Source organism: Gavia stellata, chromosome 19, assembly GCF_030936135.1.
Source record: "Gavia stellata isolate bGavSte3 chromosome 19, bGavSte3.hap2, whole genome shotgun sequence".
Taxonomy (NCBI): domain Eukaryota; kingdom Metazoa; phylum Chordata; class Aves; order Gaviiformes; family Gaviidae; genus Gavia; species Gavia stellata.
The window spans coordinates 20,063,320-20,084,396 of record NC_082612.1 but is presented as its reverse complement, the minus strand read 5'-3'; the positions used below and the strand labels follow the sequence as shown (position 1 = coordinate 20,084,396).

General features: G+C 50.8%; 2 protein-coding genes across 2 annotated transcripts in view; one reads left to right on the top strand and one right to left on the bottom strand.

Annotated features, from left to right (window-relative positions):
* SEC31A (SEC31 homolog A, COPII coat complex component) overlaps nucleotides 1-10,775 on the bottom strand; it is a 45,042-nt gene extending 34,267 nt beyond the window's left edge. The window contains exons 1-8 of the mRNA XM_059826841.1: nucleotides 10,749-10,775; nucleotides 9,992-10,074; nucleotides 9,326-9,449; nucleotides 6,133-6,331; nucleotides 4,700-4,795; nucleotides 2,599-2,739; nucleotides 1,132-1,274; nucleotides 76-175 (exon numbers count right to left, since the gene is read on the bottom strand). Of these exons, the coding sequence (XP_059682824.1) occupies nucleotides 76-175; nucleotides 1,132-1,274; nucleotides 2,599-2,739; nucleotides 4,700-4,795; nucleotides 6,133-6,331; nucleotides 9,326-9,449; nucleotides 9,992-10,070 (882 nt within the window). The 5' untranslated portion in view covers nucleotides 10,071-10,074; nucleotides 10,749-10,775. The remainder of the gene's footprint in view (nucleotides 1-75; nucleotides 176-1,131; nucleotides 1,275-2,598; nucleotides 2,740-4,699; nucleotides 4,796-6,132; nucleotides 6,332-9,325; nucleotides 9,450-9,991; nucleotides 10,075-10,748) is intronic.
* Nucleotides 10,776-11,875: 1,100 nt separating this feature from the next.
* Nucleotides 11,876-17,940, top strand: THAP9 (THAP domain containing 9). The gene is made up of 5 exons (XM_059826742.1): nucleotides 11,876-11,955; nucleotides 12,051-12,246; nucleotides 13,208-13,469; nucleotides 14,250-14,400; nucleotides 15,943-17,940. Exons 1-5 carry the CDS (start codon nucleotides 11,876-11,878, stop codon nucleotides 17,903-17,905), a joined length of 2,652 nt encoding a protein of 883 aa, XP_059682725.1. The 3' UTR covers nucleotides 17,906-17,940.
* Nucleotides 17,941-21,077: the final 3,137 nt, after the last annotated feature.

Here is a 21,077-nt window from a genome sequence, read left to right as displayed (position 1 = left end):
ATACCAACACCTGCTTTGCATATGCCCCTGTGCCACCTCTGAGAAGAGGTTTTTTACGTGGCATGTGTACAATACCTCGCCCGTGTTAGGGTTGGAGCAGAGAATTTTAGCATCCTTCCCACAGCTAAGTAGCAGTTCCGGATCCGCCATACTCCAAGCAATGGCCAATATACCCCTGCGTGAAAAGTCACAACCAAAAAAAGTTAATGCAAATGCAAAATGGCGATAAATCAAGCATATTTATAAGTCGAGTTTCTACACTAGCTGAGCATTCCACCTCAAAATGCCCTCCCCACTCCTTCCTCTTACAAGAGGAGAAATTTTTCAATGTTATCAGCACTTTATTTATTGAAATAGATGCTTTTTGTTTTCTGCATGAAGAGATATAAAGGTGCAGCCACTGTATCTGAAAATTAAATGCAACAGTCATGCAGGAGAACCTGGACACCAATGTAACAAAATGGTTTGTTCACCTGCAGTATCATTAACATACAGTGTGCAAACCTGTAGGTAAGGTCAGTGACTACGAAGTTTGTCAGCTTCTTTTTATCAGCAGAACCACTGCCAGTAGTTTTGGCAGAAGCCACAACACAGACTTAGCGCTGTTCTCTCTCCTTAAATCTAGCGCTGATTTTGGGCAATAAGGGATGTCTCACAAACAATTGAGGAGGGATGAGAATTGAACAAAATCTTTCCTTGGGCCTGAATTTAAGGCATTTAGGGGACTGAGGGGCAGAGAGACTGTGCATGTCCACATGTAAGGATGTGCCCAGGTGCACCTTCAGTCCATTATTCAGGCAAAATCAACTGCTACTGACTCTTTACACCTCAGCTCCCTCCTCTTGAAAAGCATAGAAACAAACTAGCAACTTCAGTGTTTCAGCTGGATGGCGTTTTTCTTATTTTGGGGCTCGTTCTCTTCAAACCAGCAGGCCCCAAAAAGACAAGTTTTTTAGGGCGTAGGGATGGCTAGTCAGCAAGGCAGCGTATAACACTGCCTGCTGCTGGAATCGCTGCCTTCAACTAAGTGAGCCTTCACAGGGGAACTGAGCAAGAAATGAGATGTCCAAACTGGTACGCGGTCACCAACAGTGCACCACCTCGGAGCAGCAGGCTACATAAAACTCATACCTTGCATGGCTTTCTAGAACACGAAGCGGCGAGGAGGCAAATCTTAGGTCCCACATCTGAATCACAGGCAACCTGTCATCCTCCGAGGCCAAAACCATCTGGGTAGCAACATCAGGGTGCCATGCCAGGCCTGAGCAGTGCATCTGAGGGACAACATTGTGCCACAGTATAAAATAACTAAGCAGCACTAAAGATCAAAAGACAACTGATCTAAATATATCTACATGCATGGTAAAACACTGTTGCGAAGGAATTTGCAGCTGTGTTTCTGGGCATTATTTCTGACTGCATCCAGATTGGGATATTCTCCTCGTTTCTGTGAGTGAGGAGACTTGCAATTAGTTTCCCAAGGTCCTCTCGAAGAGATGACTGTGCTGTCTTACTCACAATCCTATGTTTTAATGTAAGAAAACTGTAAAGCCCTCTGTACAAACCTTTTCCTCTAATATTTTTATTGAAATTTTAATAAAGCCATCATTAGGCAGAGGTTATTGTCACATGAACGTTGTACCACTAGACTATGATTAAGTGATGAAGACAGTCTACTGTGCTGCTGTGTTAGGCAACAAATACATAAAGCATTGAGAGTTACACAGCTTATCGGAGTAAGTGCAGTGACCAAGAAGCTACTTCAGGAGCACCCATTTGTAAACTTTGTTTTGAACTCTTGCTACATCTTCAAAGTTTGCTGTAACAGTATTCCATTTAAAATACACAGAATCATACAAATATGTCACTCTCCACAAGTCCAACAGGCTCTTTTTTACATTGACGCTGCCTGAGGAGTAGGCGCAGTGGTTGTAACTATACCAGGCAGTGTCCCCTGCAACCTGCTCAATGGCAACACTCCTCTGTGGCGCTCCCCACCACACATGCTGCCTTCTCCAAGCTCAGCTGCAGCCTGCTCCCGTTCCCATGTCCAGACGAGCAGAAGCACAGGCCCCCGCTCCATCAGTCACCAGTGTCCGGCCAGGGCTCAGCCCCTGTGCTCATCCCAACTGTGATGCCAAGGATGAAGCCCTCTCTGCCTGAGCAGTAAGTCACAACATCACCTGCTCCGCGAAACTAAGTGTGCTCACCCAGAGCCCATCAGCTGCAACCTCATGTCTCCAGCACACAAAACATGTCATCTCTGAGTAGCTGAATAAAAATCTTTCCATGGTAGCCCTAAGCAGACCAGTAATGGCTTTCTCCAAACTAACTTATCACTCTGATAGGAAATCTGAGTGCCTTGCATTGCTTCAGTCTGCATCTGCCTATTTTGGTTTAAAATGCTGACAATCCCTCTGCATACATGTAGCCTTTTAAGAGAAAGCATTAGATACTTAGCACACCATATAAAACTGTGCCAGGCACCAGTATCTTTATGTCATGTAAGAAGGGGTGCTATGACCTGTCCCCACATGCCAAGTGGCACCCCACACCTCTCCACAAGCACCCGTTGGAGCCGCGCGAGAGCTAACTCACCCGGTTATTGTGGTCACTGACTTTGATGATGGGTTCGTTCTTCCTGAGATCCCACACGGTAGCTCGGCCGCTCGGGCTGGCGGACGCCAGGATGTGCTGGACTTGCCTGTTCCATGCGATGCAGCTGATGTCCTCGAGAGGCTGTCGCACACACAGAACAGCCTGTCACAAGCTTTCCAAATGGAAGGCTCAAAACCTGTTACTTTCAGGACTTGCTAAATGACAAATCTGCAAGGAGACTTAGTCCAGGTACTGTGTGTGTTCTGGTTTCCTATGTACACATGCTGAAGGGTAGAACGCCTGAAAATACCGATTTATAAGCTGCTAGTATTTCTCTAATATCTGCATTTTCTACTTTACACTATGTTACATTAGTCACTTAGTGAAGACTAAGCACAACTGTTTTCAAGAACAGAAAATTACTCCATGAAAGTATATCCAGGTATATGAACTGCCCTTTTGCCTTGGATTATTAGGTTTTGACTTACAAAAACCCCATAAGTTTGCTTGAAGGAATTCTGTGGGTTTTTTTTATTCCCCCCCCAACTGCTTATTTTCAGTCCGAGAATTAAAAGCAATGTTAACCTAGTCCTTGTTGCAGTATTATGTCCAGCTGTCGTTAAGCACATGGACTAAAAGATTTCCCAGCCTAAAAAATTACTGTTAGACATAAAAAATCCTATACGGGGATCTTTAACTCAGGTGATCGTCCTCCAAAATGTCCACACGATAATAAACAGCTCAGACTAAACAAAGCATCCAAACCCACAGAGTTTAAACTAAGAATCATTAAAACTGAAGATTACTTCTCATCCCATTTCTTCACTTTGTTGTCTCCAAATTATCATGCAGTAATAAACCCGTTTTCCAGTAACCACAAACTTCTTGGGCAATTTTGTAACAGCAACAGAAACGTACATGCATTGAGACAACTTCCTCCCATTCTTCTATCTCCTTCACAAGGCACAAAGTACAAAAGGTTATTGTTTTTCCCCGTGGATCTTCTCTAAGAGACATAGGCTAAACACTGGCCCTTAAGCATAGTAATTAAACACTCCCAGAAACCCATGACGGTAACTGCCAAACCTACTGCCTCATCTTCTGACCTCTCAGTAGCTGCTTTTTATCTTCCTATTTTCCTTCAGTCTCTACCTTCACGACCTTCATATTCATGCATGCAGTGAAACATGCAGAGGAAAACAAGAAGACATGTAATGGTTATGGATATTTAAAAAGCAGTGTAACCTGAGAGACTCGGCTTATTACTTGTTGCTTGATAAAATGCAACATTTCTCAGACTAAAGGGATACTTCAGCTTTCCCTGGCCAAATACAATTTTAAAAAAAATAAAATCCCACCCCATTAAGAGATGAATCAACTGCTTGCACATCCAGCCAAAACTGCAGGTCTGTTGTGGATAAATGCGACGGCACGTCCAGGTTTGCTGCATGGGAAGCAGAGCAAACCACTCGTCGTGTGGACCTGTGCGTGCTTGTACTTAGAGGCACAGCCAGGAAACCGCACTCCAGGGGCTAGAAAAGCAGCAGCATCCAGCCACCCTCGTATTGAGCTGGGCAAAAAAGTCACGGCTAGACACAAAGCGTGGCAAAATAGTGCTGTCATGACTGACTTCCTTCCAAAAGCGTTCACTGGAAGTTACCTGCGCTGCTGCTCAGAGAGTACTGTCCTTAAGGACATGGGCCCGTGCCGTATGCTTTGAGTCACAGGCGTGTCACAAGGAGAAAAATAGCTCAAACACCACAGTCTAATAAGCACATTAAGAAAATTAAGTCCCAATAGGAGGCGTATTTTTGTTGGCCTTTGGGAAAGCCACTGGAGAACAACAGGCAGGAACATATTTTTCTTAATTTTGATACGGAGAGATCTGTTGTACCACCCCTTAAGGACTGTATCTAACATTGCCAGAAATGTAGCTCGTGGCTAACTACAATTAACTGCTACCCAAGTTAGACTTCAAAAGGCTTTCCCCCCACCTTGAGACAGCTTTAAAACTGTAGGTTTCAATGAGCTCTCAATGTAGATGACATACATATTTTACGTTAGTCTGCTCTGCAGTATTTAAGAAATACAAATCTGGTACCTGTGTCTTCACTCCTGGTGTCATTGGCGTGGCAAAATTGTTCAAGTCCCAGATATAGATTTCAGACTCATTAGCACCAGAGGCCACCAGATTAGTCTGTAAGACACATTAATAGATGTTAAGAGTATTTTCAGCATCAGCTTTCACAGTCTTAGCTGCTGGGAGACATCGGATCCACAGGACTGTGCCAATTTCTCCTATCAGCTCAGGATATAGCCTTTGGCTCACACAGAGCAGCTTAGGGAAAAAAGCAAGTTTTTTGAGATTGCAGGTAAGACTGAGTCAATTAATAAAATCCATACGCTGCACTAGGCTGGCATGCCAAGACCAAAATTCCTGTTTTGTGGAGTGCTCCTCCAGTGCAGGGCAAACACCCATGAGGAGGCTGCAGGGGCACAGCCACGGACAGGCGAGGGGAAAGCAGTGACACTTCTGGGAGGGGGAGACAAGGACGCTGTGCTGCAGCTATGGCCACTGCAGAGCTTTGCTCTGGGCAGACCACGACACGCAGGGCCAGCTGGAAGGAGCAAAGGAGTATGGCATTTGTGCCGCCGGCAGTGGACGGCACCGCGCCCGCAGTGAGTGCCATCATCCAGAGTAGTTCTGCATCCGGGATGCAAAAGTCCCGGCAGGGCAACATGAGCCGAGGGCACTGAACGTCCTTTGATCACATCCTGCGGCTGGTGACAAGCAAGTCCCGACTTCATAACAGGCAGAAAGGGAAAGGAAGTGATTCAGAGAGGACACAATGAACACAGGGTGGCCTTGCTGAAAGCAAATGTGCAGGGACAGAAGTGCTATTTAGGAAACAAATTCAACTGAATTCTCGCACAGCTGGTGGGGACAAGGAAAAACCAAACCACTGTATCTAGAAGGAAGCAAACACCCATTTGTGATGGAGGAAAGCTTGTCGGTTTTGAGAGCTCTTCTGCTAAAGAGGCCACGTCGCCGTATTTCCTGTTCCGTCTCCTCTTTCCAAGTAACCGTACTTAGAGGTCTTAAAGACGGATCCTACCCAGCCTCCAAAGGGGATACCTAAAATCTGATGCCACCGGAAACATGAGCGAGAGGATGTAAATACTCCCCGTGTGATGAAAACCATATTGGCACAGTACAAGGGAGCTAAAAAAGGGGACTGGCTAAAAACACCACAGAAGACCACCTCTACTTTACATGTACACTGGCCTAAAACACACCACTAAATTAACTACGTAAACTGTCAAGGGGAAGGAATGAACCAGACACCTTAAACTCTTTCATTCCTCATCCTGAAACGCCAGTAACAGGACAGGTTTTTCCTACTAAATACAAACAGACACTCAAACACCAGATTTAGTTCATACTTTTCAGGGGAGGGGAAGGAGACAGAAACATTTAAGGTGACAAGCCACTCATCTATGACGGTATGTGATGAAGAACAGCAGAAAACCAACCTGGAACATGTTGACATCGAGCGCTCTTACTGGTCCCGTGTGCTTGTCTTTCTGGGCAATTATTACTTCAGTGTCTCCAGCTATGATTTTGGCTGGGTCGTACAGAATGACATTTCCGTTTTCACCCCCGGCAATCAGGACTCCGGAGACTCTCTCACCTGAGGTCATGCTGTGCGGTCCCCAGATCAGCTTGTGGTACCTGTAAGACACAGAGGACCCCACACGCTACAACCATCCACCACCAGCTCCGCGTGCACAGATGCACCCCATTTTGCTCACCCCAGCTAAAGCCTCCAGAATGCTGCTAACAGACAGAGCAAACACATCAGAGAAAAGCACTGCCTGCATTTCTCCTTAAGGATGAATCTCTGTACTTATAACCCCTTGTGTCCCAATTCTGCTCCTTATCAAGACACAGGGTCACAACATGCACAACCAATAACCTGGTAACTGATAACATCTTTCATCTCCTGGCTGCAAAATCCGGTAAGTGCTCCAGGCTGCAGGTGATTTGGAGCTCACCTTTGCAAAACAATAGGAGTTAACAAAGAAAGGACTGTAAGCCCATCCAACCGCAGCCTGGGGGTAAACCTCTGCTATTTGTGAGCTACTCGTCATACAAGAAAGTAAAAAGGTGGAACCAGAAAAATTCAAAATCCTTTTCCATATCTGTGCATCTGGCGTTTCATCTGCTGCACTTGAGGCTCAGCAAGTAGTTTATTCACATCACAGACACGTGTCTCTTGGACCACGATCTATTTTCCAGGCTAAATCAAGAGGAATTAAACATACTTCCAGAAAAGAAATATTTTCACACGACTGTGTCCATCTGTAAATACCCAAACTTCCTTCAACTCAGTGAACTTGCTGCATAAGCAAACCAGCATTCCTGTGTATTCAGCCACGCAAAGAATGAATTGCTTCTACATAAAATGACACACTGTCACGTATCAGCTCTTATGCAAGCAGAAAGCTAACCCACATTGACTGGAAGGTGGCAGGGAGTTACGTTAGCATTCACCGTGTTATTATTAATCTCTTCGTTATCTCTGGACAACCTTCAAGTAATTTCTTTAAATCACAGCAACTTCAGCATGATTAAAATACATACTGCAGAAAGCTAGACAAAGAGCGTATGCTGGGTGAGAAATACCATAAAAAGTGCTCAGGCTCCTAGTGCAGTGTTCAGATCACAGTGGGGGTTCAAAGAACGATGCTACATACAGAAACTGGACCGTGATATCAGACAGACCCTTTCCCTGGGTACGATTCTTATACTTCGGCACCTAACTATGCAAGGTTACGAGAAATGGAGTGACCGCAGGGTTGTCTGGGCACTAGTACTACACCACCAGCAAGATTCAACAGGACTTAAGGTAATCCAAAATGAAGACAGAAAACAGCGAGGAACAAAACCCGGAGTTAACCGTGCAATTACTTTCCTCTTGCCCTTTGCTCTTTCCAAGATAAAGTATGGCTCTATAAAAGCAAAACTTTCCTTGAACAAAGCTTGTTGCAGGATTTATCTTTTGCGGGTTTAATCACCGGGACATTTTAATTTGCTGCAAACCAAAAGAAAGCCTGACATATACATGGCTAGCTGGGGCATTTGTTATCTTTAATAAAAAAAATCACCCTTCTTAGTAATGCATTTTCTGGGGCAAAGTCTAATTCTTGTGTTGCTCGCCAAGGGAAGTACTTTGAAAGGAGCACTGCAACCTGGCTATAAGGAGTGTTTTTTGAAATTCAGTAGGCAAATGTCACTTGGCAAGCCTTGAAAAATCTCAGTCATAGTTAAAACAAGGCAGAACAAGGAAATTTTAAAAGATGCAACACCTCATCCTGCTCTCAGCGGGTCAGTAGGACGTGTTAACATCAGCTTTGCCACAGTGCAGGGCATTAAACAGAGACTGTGGCTGTTTCTCACAAGCCTGACATACTAAAACACAGACAACTGCAGGGCGCAGATTGTGAGCCGCCTGCCAACACAATGGCTCTGCCAGCCCCACGAATCATTACAGCAGAACTGACATGGCACAAAGCCCGCAGCCAAACACCTTGTGCTTCCTCCTGCAAAAGCTACTGCAACCGTTATTTACCCAAATCAGGAGAGCATCCCTAAGCAGGGTCACAATCTTATTGCGTGCAAATGCACACACAATTTCAACCCCTCTCAAGTTGTTTACAGGCAACACTTAACCTGTAGAAACCCAGCAAACTGCATTTGGTCATGAACTTTGGGAAACAGTCATAGGTCCTTAGGTCTTGAAGTTACAGCTTTAGCACAGATAATAAAGACTCAAGTCCAATTAATTTCGACTCATGTCAGAGGTGGGAGAGACGGCAATTGCTTCTCCAGAAGTGTCAAATTCTCACTTGAACATACTGGCAAAATGCTGCAATTGCCTGCACCCCCAATCAGCTCGTTTCAGGTCACCAGGGGAAAGAGTGGTTATGCTGACACCGTAGCTGGTATGAAAAAGTCACTGATCCAATCCAATGGCAGTGAAAATCTTCACCTCTTTCTCTATCCACAGAAACATTCTGCACTTCCATCTACATTGTCTGAGTCCACCTACAACGAGCGGCAGCCACTGGACCAGCCACCAGAGAGCTGCTACAAATACTGCCAAGATGGAAATTGGATGCTCTGATGTGAGTATTTCTTTGGACCAGTGCACGGTAAGGAACTAAGAGTTAAGTGGAGTTGTACAGTTGGGAACTTGGCTTCCCAGCTGCAGGGTGAGGTATGATACTACACACACAACGTGACCCCATTTAGTTATGTTACAGGCATCTCCCTGAAATACCTAAACGCAAACAGGATGAGGCAATGTGAAAAGTTGCAACTGCATTTTCATAATTTCACATTTTCTTCTGTTCTCTGGAGAATTCCAGAGACTGCCCAAGATAAATGGTCTGCATACACATTCAAACCTACCAGCCAATATCAGATTTTTTAGGTTTATGTCAGAGCACGAGCTGCTTGCAACTCTAAGTCCAAGCTCGCTGCCTTCACAATGACGCCTCACTGTCCCACATCAGTGGCACTCACGCGCCTTCGTCCTTCAGTGCTGAACTTCTGCTCCTCTCCTCAACAACTGCAGATAAACTTCATGAAACAGCCTTTCCACACGCACCACGTATAACAGTTCCACAGCCATTACTTCTCCCTTACAACCCCACTGCTTACCTGTGAGAGGAGGAGAAGGTGGCGCAGGACTTCATATCCAGCGAAGGGTCCGATAAGTCCAACTCAAATATTTCTAGAGAAGCACTTGTACTGAAGGTTGCATCGAGCTGCTGAGCTGATGTACCTGCAAAGAAGCGTGCTTGGCAGTGAGAAAGCCATGATACACAAAAGAGCAACTGCACAAGCAGCACAAGGAGGGGCATAAAAACATCATCCATGCAAAAAGGGCCCTGAGATGGGGTCAGGTTTCTGTTTCTGTTATTTAGATGTAGTTCCACGTAACTCTCCTCCCCATAGTTCCCCCTTTAGGGGCTTCTTAAGCAGTATGACCAGGAAAAGCTTTGGGCAAGTGCCTCTCTCTCCCTGACAACGCACAGAAAGCGATCAAAGTTACAAACGAGCAGCAAGGGACAGAGAACAAGCGGTTAAGATTGCTGCCACCTTACCCTGGCAGCAAGAAGAGGATGCTTGCTGTCGCTTGCAGAACGCAATGCATGTTTTCACGCACGGCACAACCTGAGAACTCCACTAAAGGCACCGCACCACATACCCCGCTCCAGCCTTCAAGGATGTGAAATAACTCCTACAGCTTTCCATTACGACCACTTCACGGCAGCCACCACACACAGCCTGAGGCCTGCTAGTATGTGCTTCCCAGAGACTCACCTGTGGCCAGGTAAATGGGGTGCTGCTGGGCAGGGCTCCATGCCTGCATGGCAGTACGATCAACTTCCTTCAACTTCATTTCACTAAAAAATAAACCCAAAAAAGATAACGCTTAAATGGAGAAGGGGGAGACGGCACTGCCACGGATTCGGCAGCTGCGTTAGTACTTGGCAGAAGCAACCAGGGCGATCGTTTTCCTAAAGATATCCCGCAGACAGACACCTAAGCCGTTCTCTCCAGAGCACACCCGGGGGAAGGGGAGGAATAATTCTCCGTTAGCAGAAGAACATCGACACGTAGAGGAAACCGATGGGTGCCGAACAGACCGTATAACGCAGGAAAACACGGGCAAAGCTTCAACTGCTCGGAAAAACCCTCTCCTGCGGGTTTTTTTGCCGCAGCTTTCAGCCTTAACCCACGGAACAAACCCCACCCTTCAGAAGACCCTGGCCGCCAAACCCCCTCAGCAGCCAGCCGGGTCAGAGGACGAAAGCCTCCCCCGTCTTCATTTTTGGGTCTTATTTCAACACCCCGGAGCTCCCCCCCCGCTTCGGAAACGCGGTGAACGGCCAACGGGCGCCGGCGCGCGCCCAACCGTTCCCAACGGTACCGGTCCGTTGGGAACGCTCGGGCGCGCGCCGGCCGCCTCGTCGAGCGGCACCTACGTCCCGTTTCTGACAGGAACTGAGGGAAAAAGTAGTGGAAAAAGGTGGAAAACGAAGATTTCCCCCCTCCTCTCCACCGCCCCGGTGCTCACCCGGTCCCGGCCCGCTCCAACGTGGCAGCCGCGGCACCGCCTCTCGCCCGCCGCCCGTTTCCGGGCGCGCCCCGCGTCTTCCGGGCGGCGGAGAGCGGGGCTCCAGCTCCGCCCAGGCGGGCAGGGAGGGCGCGGGGGTGGCGGGAGGGAAGCGGGGTGGGCGGGCGTGCGCGGCCCGCCTCCTTCTTCGGCGTCTCCTCCGGGTTTCCCGGGGCAGCAGCAGCGATCGGCCCTGGGGAAGAGGGAGAGAGGCGTTAGGGGCGGCCGCCCCGCCGGGGTTGAGGGGAACGGGGGGGGGGGGGGGAAGAGCCGCGGTGCCGCCTGTCCTCCTCAGCTCAACGGCAGTAATCACGGCGTTGTCATGATGTGAACAGCAGTGAGGCTCATCATCGGACAGGGGCCAGACCCACGAGCGGGGGGGGACAGCACCGACACGCGGGACTTAGCCGCTCAGCCGCCGCACCCGGCGACCCGCCGGCTTCCACGGCCCGGGCGGCTCGTGGCTGGGGGGCGCATCCGGACGCGGCCCCTGACCCACCTCTCACGGCAACCGGAGCACAGCTCCGCCGCCGCCCGGTTCCGCGGCCGCTCAGCGGGCAGATGCTGTGCCCGGGGCGGGCGCTGCCCTGGCCCCATGGCACGGCCGCGGCTCCCGCCTCTGCGAGGCCGAGCGCCCGCGGACAGCGGCCCCTCCGCCGGGCATCCCTCAGCCGTGCACCGCGGCCCGACCCCCGCCACCGACCCCCGCGCGGCGGGAAAGAGAGGGCCGCCCCCCGGCCCCGCTATATATAGGGACTGGAAGCGCTGCTCCCATTGGTTGCGAGGATCGCCGCTTGTCATTGGCTGCTTCTTCCTCCAGCGCCGCTACCGGTTGGTTCGGGTCTCTTCCCGTTCCCAGCGCCTGCTGCTCTGCTGACGTCACACCGAGGCGGAACTGCAGCACGGCCACAAGAGCGGCGGCGGCCGCCGCGCCCAATGGAGAAGCAGCTCCTGAGGGGCAGGCTCGGGGGTCGCGGCTCGCGAGCCAATGGGAAGGGGGAAGATGGGAGGGCGGGCTGTGGCGACCAATGGGCGGGCGCCGTCCGTGCCGGGGCGGGGCGCGGCGACCGGCCGCGGCGGTGGCGGCCATGACGCGGAGCTGCTCGGCGCTGGGCTGTACCGCCCGCGACAACGGGCGGAGCCGGGAGCGCGGCATCTCCTTCCACCAGTGAGTGCGGCCGCCCCCGCGGCGGCACCCCGGGCCCCGCCGGGGCGGCGGGCAGGGCCTCCCTCCCTCCCTCCCTCCCTCTCCGTCTACCGCAGGTTCCCGGTGGACGCCGCGCAGCGCCGCGAGTGGATCCGCGCCGTGAACCGCGTGGACCCGCGGAGCCGCCAGGCCTGGAGGCCCGGCCCCGGCGCCATCCTCTGCTCGCGGCACTTCGCCGAGGCCGACTTCGAGCGCTACGGGTTGCGGCGGAAGCTGCGGCGGGGGGCCGTGCCCTCCCGCTTCCCCCACCCGGTGCGTGCGGGTAGAGGCCGCGTTCCCCTCTGCCCCCGCAGCCGGACCGGCGTCGGTGTGCGCTGGGCTTCCGACTTGGGCGGGAGGGTTGATCTGCTGGAGGGTGGGAAGGCTCTGCAGAGGGATCTGGACAGGCTGGATCGATGGGCCGAGGCCAATTGTATGAGGTTCAACAAGGCCAAGTGCCGGGTCCTGCACTTGGGTCACAACAACCCCCTGCAACACTGCAGGCTTGGGGACGAGTGGCTGGAAAGCTGCCCGGTGGAAAAGGACCTGGGGGTGCAGGTCAACAGCCGGCTGAATGTGAGCCAGCAGTGTGCCCAGGTGGCCAAGAAGGCCAACGGCATCCTGGCCTGGATCAGAAAGAGTGTGGCCAGCAGGAGTAGGGAGGGGATCGTGCCCCTGGGCTCGGCGCTGGTGAGGCCGCACCTCGAATGCTGTGTTGGGTTTTGGGCCCCTCACTCCAAGAAGGACATTGAGGTGCTGGAGCGTGTCCAGAGAAGGGCGACGGAGCTGGTGAGGGGTCTGGAGCACAAGTCTGATGAGGAGCGGCTGCGGGAGCTGGGGTTGTTCAGTCTGGAGAAGAGGAGGCTGAGGGGAGACCTCATCGCTCTCTACAGCTCCCTGAAAGGGGGTTGTGCGGAGGTGGGTGTTGGTCTCTTCTCCCAAGTGACAAGCGACAGGACAAGAGGAAACGGCCTCACGTTGCTCCAGGGGAGGTTCAGGCTGGATATTAGGAAAAATGTCTTTCCTGAGAGAGTGGTGAAGCATTGGAAGAGGCTGCCCAGGGAGGTGGTGGAGTCCCCATCCCTGGAGGTGTTCAAGGAACGTGTGGCCGTGGCACTGCGGGACATGGTTTAGTGGGCATGGTGGGGTTGGGTTGGTGGTTGGAACTTGATGATCTTACAGGTCTTTTCCAACCGTAGTGATTCTGTGACCTCCTCTCTCCCTTTCCCGCTAGGAGCCGCTGGGCACCGGCCGGAGGAGCGGGTCTGCCGTCGGAGCTCTGAGGCGGCCTCTCCCCAGCCCCCCCGCTGGGGACCACAACTACAGCCTGAAGGGGCGGCAGGCAGCGGGCGCTGCTGGGGCACAGCCGCCACTGGGGACCCCACAGCAGCACCCCACGGCCCGGCCCAGAACGGTGGCGAACATCCTCCGGGAGCTGGCGGAGGAGCAGCAGCTTTCCGAGGAGACCCTGAGTTTGTTGCAGGCCCAGCTTCCAGGTACCGCCGGGGCGTTGGCTAAGGCAGAGCGCGTCAGGGCCGGCGCTCCCTCGCCCCGGTGTTACGGATTTGTTTGACTTGACGATATTGGTAATCCCTGCCTGTCAGACTCCTAGGTCCAATGCTATAGCGAGAAGGCTTTGCGATCTGTAGGTCCGGAATGCAACAATCCATCCTGCGAAGAATTAAAATCTCCCCGAAAAATTCGATGGTTTGAGGCTGGCTACAGCGCTCAGGTCAGACCTGGAACCGAGGCTGTTAAACGAAACCGTGCCACCGTTCAGCTGACGGATGACTCAAGAATACAGTATATTTAACTAGAAAACCCCTGTCTTTCGTGCTGTCCAGAAGCAAACTGTGTTAAAATTAATAGCAGAACCTGAAGAAGCCATTTCAAATTGCAGAGTCAACCGTTAGCTAATGGCTCCTCTCCTGTTACATCAATTTTTAAGCAGCACCCACACATAAGACACAGTCTTTACTCAGAACTGTGGAATGACACGAGATAGGAAAGAGGGGGAGGACGTGCTGGGGACTCGGCCCCAGACAGTGTGGTAGGGCACACGCTCCCCGGCCACAGCCCGTCCCCAGGAAGAGGTGAGGCACGGTGACGGTGTTGCTCAGCTGTGCGCTTCACACCCGGCTTCGGGACTACGCGGTTCCAGAGGCCGCCCTGTTGCCTCATGTTCTGCAGTGTGTTTGTATCATGCATCCCTCTGTTACCAGCTCTTTATTTGCTTCGCTAAAGCTGACCTCTTCTGTTTTTTTTTTTTTAAGCAGATTTGCCTTGTGAGTTGCACAGCTGGAGGCAGATGGCAGAATACTCAGCAGAAATGAAGCAATTTGCTTGTATTCTCCACCTCTACCATATTAAGGCCTATGATTATCTACGGAAGATTTTTCCCCTCCCTCATCCTTACAGCCTGACAAAGCAAGTTTTTATTTATTCATTCATTCATTCTGAATGTATTTCCAGGTACTCACGTAGAAATAAGTGTAACAGATCCATCCTGAAAACATTGGTGGTAGTTTTTCCCTGCTTTGTTTTAGTAACAGAAGCAGAGTGGGAAGCATATATCAAGAAATATTGATACCCCTCATCTCAGAGAGCTGGTATGTGCACATGCATGCGGGTCACAGCATGAGAATAACACATTCCTCACATGAACGATTTTAGAGTAAGTGGAGTTTGCTGATTATTCCCAGACGAGTACGGGTGTGAGAAAAGCTGTATTTCAGGGCCTCAGCTGCTGTGGGGTCTCTACGTGTTTTACTGTTCGCTGGGGAGGAAGGAGGAATACAAAGAAGCAGAGGTGTTTTACCACGCTGGACCATGCTCCTGCCCCGTGACGTGCAGCGTAGACTTGTGAGAGGGGAGGGATGAGCCAAATAGCAGAAGGAAAGGCAAATACGAGTAAGGTCATCTAAAAAGAAGCAGGAGGTGGCAGTGTTAAGGGAGCACCTGCAGTACTCCACCAACAGCCTGATGAGAGATGGGCAGGAATAAGTGTCAGTAGAGGAAATCAAAACCAATAGGACTATACATGGAAAACTTTGGGACTGTTCTCTGGAAAAGGGAGAAGTCAAGAAGGGAACATGACAAAATGAAGGACTGCATAAAGCAGTTAGACTAGAGCTTTGGTTTTTCTCACCTTGCCCCACAAGGACTCTGGGAAGTTAGCGGATCTTGACAAGTATCTGTTTCAAAAGTTAGAGAAGGGAGATATTTCTGTGTCACATAACTCAGTTGTGTAACCCATTGCAAGTAGTTACGTAGGCTCAGAATTTACTACCTGAAGTGCTATCAGACCCCTTAACAAGGAGTGAAGTTGTAACAGGGCACAAAACAAACGCTGAGGAAACTCTCCCCGTACAGGTTTTGAGTCTCAGACTCCTGGAGTGCAGTTGGAGGACGCCCAGCAGATACACACATTGTCCATGCCAGCCTGGGCGGGGGGTTCACACAGCTTCCTCCAGAAAATCTGCTCACAGGGGTGCCAGGAGGCAGCGGATGGAGTGTGTATTGAGGAGAGTAGCATTCCACATGAGCTGCTGAGGCTTTCACATCTTCCAAACTGGATTAAGATGTACAGTGTGGAGAAAGCCAGCCGGGAAGGAGAGCAGCCCGGTGTTGCTGGCCCTCTGCAGAGCCTGACTGGCACTTCTGTGTTTCGTTTAATTTTTTTTTTTTTCCTGTTGTCCTGATCTCCTGTATGTTGGATAGGCAGGGAGCTGCTTTGTTACTTTCCTCCACGGTCAGTACTTTTGCTTGGCTTCCCATCACTAGGGTGTGAGATGCAAAACTCAGACTATGCATAAAGAAAGGCAGGGCTGCTTGCTTTATATGCTGTGTCTTAGCCTGCTCTGCAGCTCCGGACATGGCTGACCATGTCCCAAAGTGGTAAAAGTGCTGACTGTTGCTTCAGTTTTCTCAGAATCACATCTCCTAATCGCATCCTCCCTTTTTTTCCAGTTGGCTGTCTCATAACGAGGCTGCTGCAGGCTTCAGCAACGACATTTTTCTCCGCCTTCAGGAGAAGGTGGAGAGAGGGGAACAGGCCTACCGCTGTTGTGCCCTGATGGTACAAGACATGTCCCTGCAGAAGCAGCAGGAGTGGGACCCGCAGACCCAGCGCCTGACAGGCTTTGTTGACTTGGGAGCAGGCGTTCTTGATGCTGATGAAGCTCCGCTAGCCTCAGAAGCAATAATCCTCATGGCAGTCGGCATCTCAAGTCCCTGGACAGCTCCACTTGGCTACTTCTTCGTGAACAGCATGACCGGCCACTTGCTTGCTCAGCTGCTTCGTCAGACCATCAATAAGCTGAACAACATTGGCATTACAGTGCTGGCTGTGACATCAGGTGCCTCTGCTTGTGGTGCTGAGACCGCCAGAGCTCTGGGGATCAGGATAGATCCCGATAGGATTCAGTGCACTTTCCAGCATCCGCCCGGCTCTGCTCACAGCATCGCGTACTTCTTCGACACTTGCCATGCACTCCAGCTGATCAGGAATGCTCTGCAGTGCTTCCAGAAGATAGAGTGGCTCAGTGACACCGTGCGGTGGCAGCATGTGGTGGAGCTGGCGACTTTGCGGGAGCAGAGGGTATTAGAGCCACGCAGTCCCAAATCAGGTGGACCTGGGAGTGAGGAGAGTTACCACCTGAAGGTCAACCTTGCTACCCTGTTGTTCAGCGAGGGTGTTGCTGATGCGCTGGAACACCTCCAGAAGCTGGGCCTAGCCTCATTCCAGAACTGCAGCGGTACTGTCAAGTTTGTGCGTTTGATGAGCAGTCTGTGTGACGTGTTTCATGGCAGAGGACCCTATGGAAGGGGACTGAAGGGGCCTTTGCTAGCTGGGAATTACACCAAAATAAGTCAGCTCTTTAACGAGGCCAAGAGCTTCTTCGTCACCTTAATGGACTCTATGGGGAGATACGTTATTAAGAGCAAACGCAAACTAGGATTTCTGAGTTTCTTGCTCAACGCCGAAAGCCTCAAGTGGCTTTACACCCACTACGCCTCTCCAGAAGGCACTCCTTCCCACCACCTCCTGACCCACGCCTTCAGCCTCGACCCGCTGGAGCTGTTCCTCAGGGCCCTCCAGCAAGCCTGCGGCGGCACCGGGAGCCCCACCTGCACTGTGTTCCAAGCCGCTTATCACAAACTGCTGGCCAGCTGCAGCCTGGCACCAGGCTCGCCACACAGCGGTGGCTCGGGCGGTATGAGCTCCTTGGACATAGCCCTGTCTCGTAGGAGAGATCTGACCCTTGGCAGCGTTCGTGCTCAGTATAACCCAGCGTGCAGGAGGACACTGGCAAGAGAGTACCTGTGTTGTGCAGGCCTTCTTTTGCGCGACTCTGCACTGAGTAACGCGCTGACAGACCTATCACTGCATGCACAGAGCGTCACCTGCACCGCGGGCTTCGTTGCTGAGCAATTAGCCTCTGACTTGCAATGTGAGGCTTGTCTCGCTTCCCTCTTTGAGTCAGATGAGAGCAGGCGAGGATGCGGGTCAGTGCTCTACATAAAAAAGTTAGGTGGAGTGAGTTTGCCCTCGGCAAGTGTGTACCACATAACAAGGGTTTCGGAACAAGTCCTAAACCGGTATGGCAAAGGAGGAGATGGCAACAAAAACATGAAGCTATGGCATTTGTCTCTAGAACAGAAAGTTTTCCAGGAGCTTCTGGGAGAAAGTCCCCTCTTCCCCACCCTCACGACCCATTTATTTGATGGGGAGTTGTGCGTCAACAATCACTACACAATCTTAGTAAAGGAAATAACGCGACGATACTTAAACATCAGAACAAACCATGCCAAACACCTGAACTTGAAATACCATTGTGGAAGGCACAGACTGAAAAGACTGAAGGGAAAACATTTGTTTCCATCACCATTGGGTAGCTGTCAGTCAAGCCAAACCCACGCGGGGTCATGAGTACTCATTGTTGTTCCGAGGATGGCTGTCCCCCACTGAAGCTCGGTGATGGCCAGATCTAGGCAACACAGGCAAGGAAATGATGTGATGTCTTCCCATGATTTGGCCGGCAAAACTGGTGGTGATCAGTTGGGCCACTGCAAACCATCTGATCAGAGTTTGGCTGAGCAAAGCAAGGAAGTTCATCTGATCCTGTGTTCCATTTAGCAATCCTGCAAAGCAGCCACATATTTCGTGAGACTCACACGGCGGGTCAGGATGAGCCATGGTTGCTTAAGATGCCTGGGAAAGCGGTGGGGGACACTGCAGAGTGTCCCCCGGAGGTGCTGGGTGGCTTAGTGCTGTGAGCGCTTTTGCCAGGATAAAAATTGATCCATCTTCCACGCAGTTGTGGGGGGCGATCGTGTGCTGGCAATTTGATTTCACCAAAGCAGATCTGCTTTAAAAAAGCTGGAGGCAAGAAAGCTTGCAGAGCTTTTACTTAAAAAGGACAATAAAGATGTGAATAGAAAATGGCATTCAAGTTGTACCCAAGCTCTAGTCTCCACTCTTACATGTCTCATCAAACAGCTAAACAAGCTGCTGAAGTCTAGATTCCCTGGAGGGGGGACTACAATATCAAACTGCACCCCTAAAGCCCCATGTTTTACAAGTGAGGCAGTGGATACTAAGCAGAGAGGCTGTTGTCCGTGAAGGTGAGACGGCAGCGCTGAGGCTGTCACCAGGCTGTCATGCCCAGCAGCACCCAGGGTACCGACACCCTCCTCTCTGGGCAGGAGTCCCAGGCACCAGCATACAGGTGTGCTGCAGCAGGGCGAGCATTTCAGGTCCCATTACGTGGCCCCATCGGGTCACCCACTCAACTGTGCCACGTGGCCCCATCCTGCCAGAGCTGGCGTGTGTCCTGCAGCTCAGGGAACAAGGCAGTCACCTTCTCAGATGTTGTTTCCACTGATTACTTGAATCACAGATTTGATGCCGTCAAGTAGGACAGGCTTCTTCAGTCAGTTCATTTCCGTGGCAAGGAAGCCGCCTTGGTATGCAATGCTTTACCTGGAATAGCGAAGTTTGGCGTAACGGTTGCTAAATGGCTTCCCTTTGCCATGCAGAACAGCAGTTGCATCCAATAGAGATGGAACGCAAGTATTTCCCACAAAACTCTGGCTGTTCAGTTACTTTCAAGCTGCATGTTGGAGATGGGATGAAAAATGGTGATCCGCCGCGTGCCAGGGCAGGAATGATATTCAAGGTGCCATTCTGCCTACTAGTGACTTGACAAAACTGTCCCTCGTTGGTTTGGGTTCTTCCTCCTCTCCTTAGTTCTACTCACTTATGGTGGGAGCAGAGCTGCTGCATTCAATTCCTCAAGCTCTGAGAGCAGCAGCACCACAGAACTTCATGCATTCTCTGCTGGGAGTAGCAAACCAAAGCCTCTAGACATTTTTTTCCAGTCCAATTACCTATGCAAAAAGCCGTGTTGAAGCTGCCACTGCCATGGAACCATCCCAGCTACAAGAGACTCTGCAGGAAACTACTTCCCTCCCATATATGTGGGATTTTTAGGACAACTGGCAAAATGCTGCTGAAATCCCAGCGGTAGATTGGTTGCGCTCACTTAATGTTGCAACATTTGTATTGCCTAAACCTCCAGCCCCAATATGAGCTGAGCTGTAGGAACAGGCACTTCCTTGCTGTGCATTTTTTCGGCTGGACATAAGCCTGCTGCTGCTTCCTGTTTACATCTGAGGGAGCTTGTCTTGCTCAATTCATACTGAGCCTCCTCCCCAACGAACGAGCTCCTGGCCGCAGGGGTGAAGTTGTGAACATGGCAGGCGTGCTGCGCACAGGGCTTCCCCACCTCTGAATTTCTCAAGGGTGACCTGAGCCGGAGACCACTGCGCAGATAGGCTGACGTCGGGCTCTCCGCATTCCCGTGGCTGACCTGCCCGCGCCCGTGACCACCGCAGTTCACACATCCTTCCGTAATTCACTGAAATATTGATGACAGAGGTTTTCAAGAAATGTGGGGGAAGTTTTACAGGGCTTGGTAGGATGACGTCTGAGCAAAAGCACATTATTAGAAACAAGTGTGGCAGTTATAATATTGGATAGCTTTGTTAATTAGGTAAGAAAGCTTGACGGTTGTTATAGGAACCCTGTACCAATTGCCATTATTTTCCAGAAATGCTTTCCAGACCTGCTGTTGCCCACCACAGATACTGCTGGCTGTACTCACACCGCCGGAACTGTCAGGTTTCAGGGGAATTTTTCAGCATTCGGAACTCCACAATCATGACCAAGTGATTTTCTGCACCACTCCTTTTCCCACAGTGCCTTTTGGACACTGCTTTCTCTTCCCAGCAATTCCTTGCTCAGATGTTCACCATCTCTCTCTGAAACACCCACTCTTGCTAGCACCCTTCCCTCCATGAGGTCTGTACAAACCCACCCCTAATCACAATCATCACTTTGAGCACATCATTCCTTTTCTCAGTCCTCTACTGCAGCCTAAGGTAACCGACAGCCTTCTCTCGTGGCAGCTGGTGCGCTACTGGGGAAAAAGCTCAGTCCAGTAACATCTTTCATTTGCTCAACATCCTAACAACGCACCTAAGACTCCCTGAGCGTTGATCGTATACTACCTTTACCAAGCTGAACGTAGAAATTGGATGGACAAAAATAAACCCAGGTTTTACTTTGCAGAAACAAACCACAAGCTCTCTTCACTGACTTGTATTCCGTAATGCAAGTGAGCAATATAGCTTTGCAAGAGCTGCTCACAAACCTCCTCCCCAAGAGAGACGTAAAGAGACACAAATGCAACAAGAAGACAGTGCGCTGCATCCTGCTAACAAGCAGTCTAAGGCTCTCGACAAAGCTTTGCCTCAAAGAGCTGCCCGCGGTCCTCAGCGAGCTCTGCGTAGCACCCCGCTGTCTTCAAGGATGCTGCAGAATGGCCTGGCACGTCTTTCCGCTCAGCCTGAGCCCAACTCTTACCCAGCTGGTGCACGTGAAGAAACTATGCTTTCTCATGGAAGAGTTTAAAAGAAATAGAGAAATTAATCACGTGGGCTCAACTACCTGGTGCTGGCTTGGTTGACACATTGTGGCCCTTTTATGAACTGTGCCACAATGTGCCACGAATTGCTATGCGTGACGGTACGCCAGTAAC

What these genes read in the sequence shown, in the direction of transcription:
- THAP9 (XM_059826742.1), top strand. Translation starts at nt 11,876, where the DNA reads ATGACGCGGAGCTGCTCGGCGCTGGGCTGTACCGCCCGCGACAACGGG. An exon ending in CGCGGCATCTCCTTCCACCA is followed by an intron (nt 11,956 to 12,050) that starts GTGAGTGCGGCC and finishes CGTCTACCGCAG; the next exon opens with GTTCCCGGTGGACGCCGCGC. An exon ending in GTTGCAGGCCCAGCTTCCAG is followed by an intron (nt 13,470 to 14,249) that starts GTACCGCCGGGG and finishes TTTTTTAAGCAG; the next exon opens with ATTTGCCTTGTGAGTTGCAC.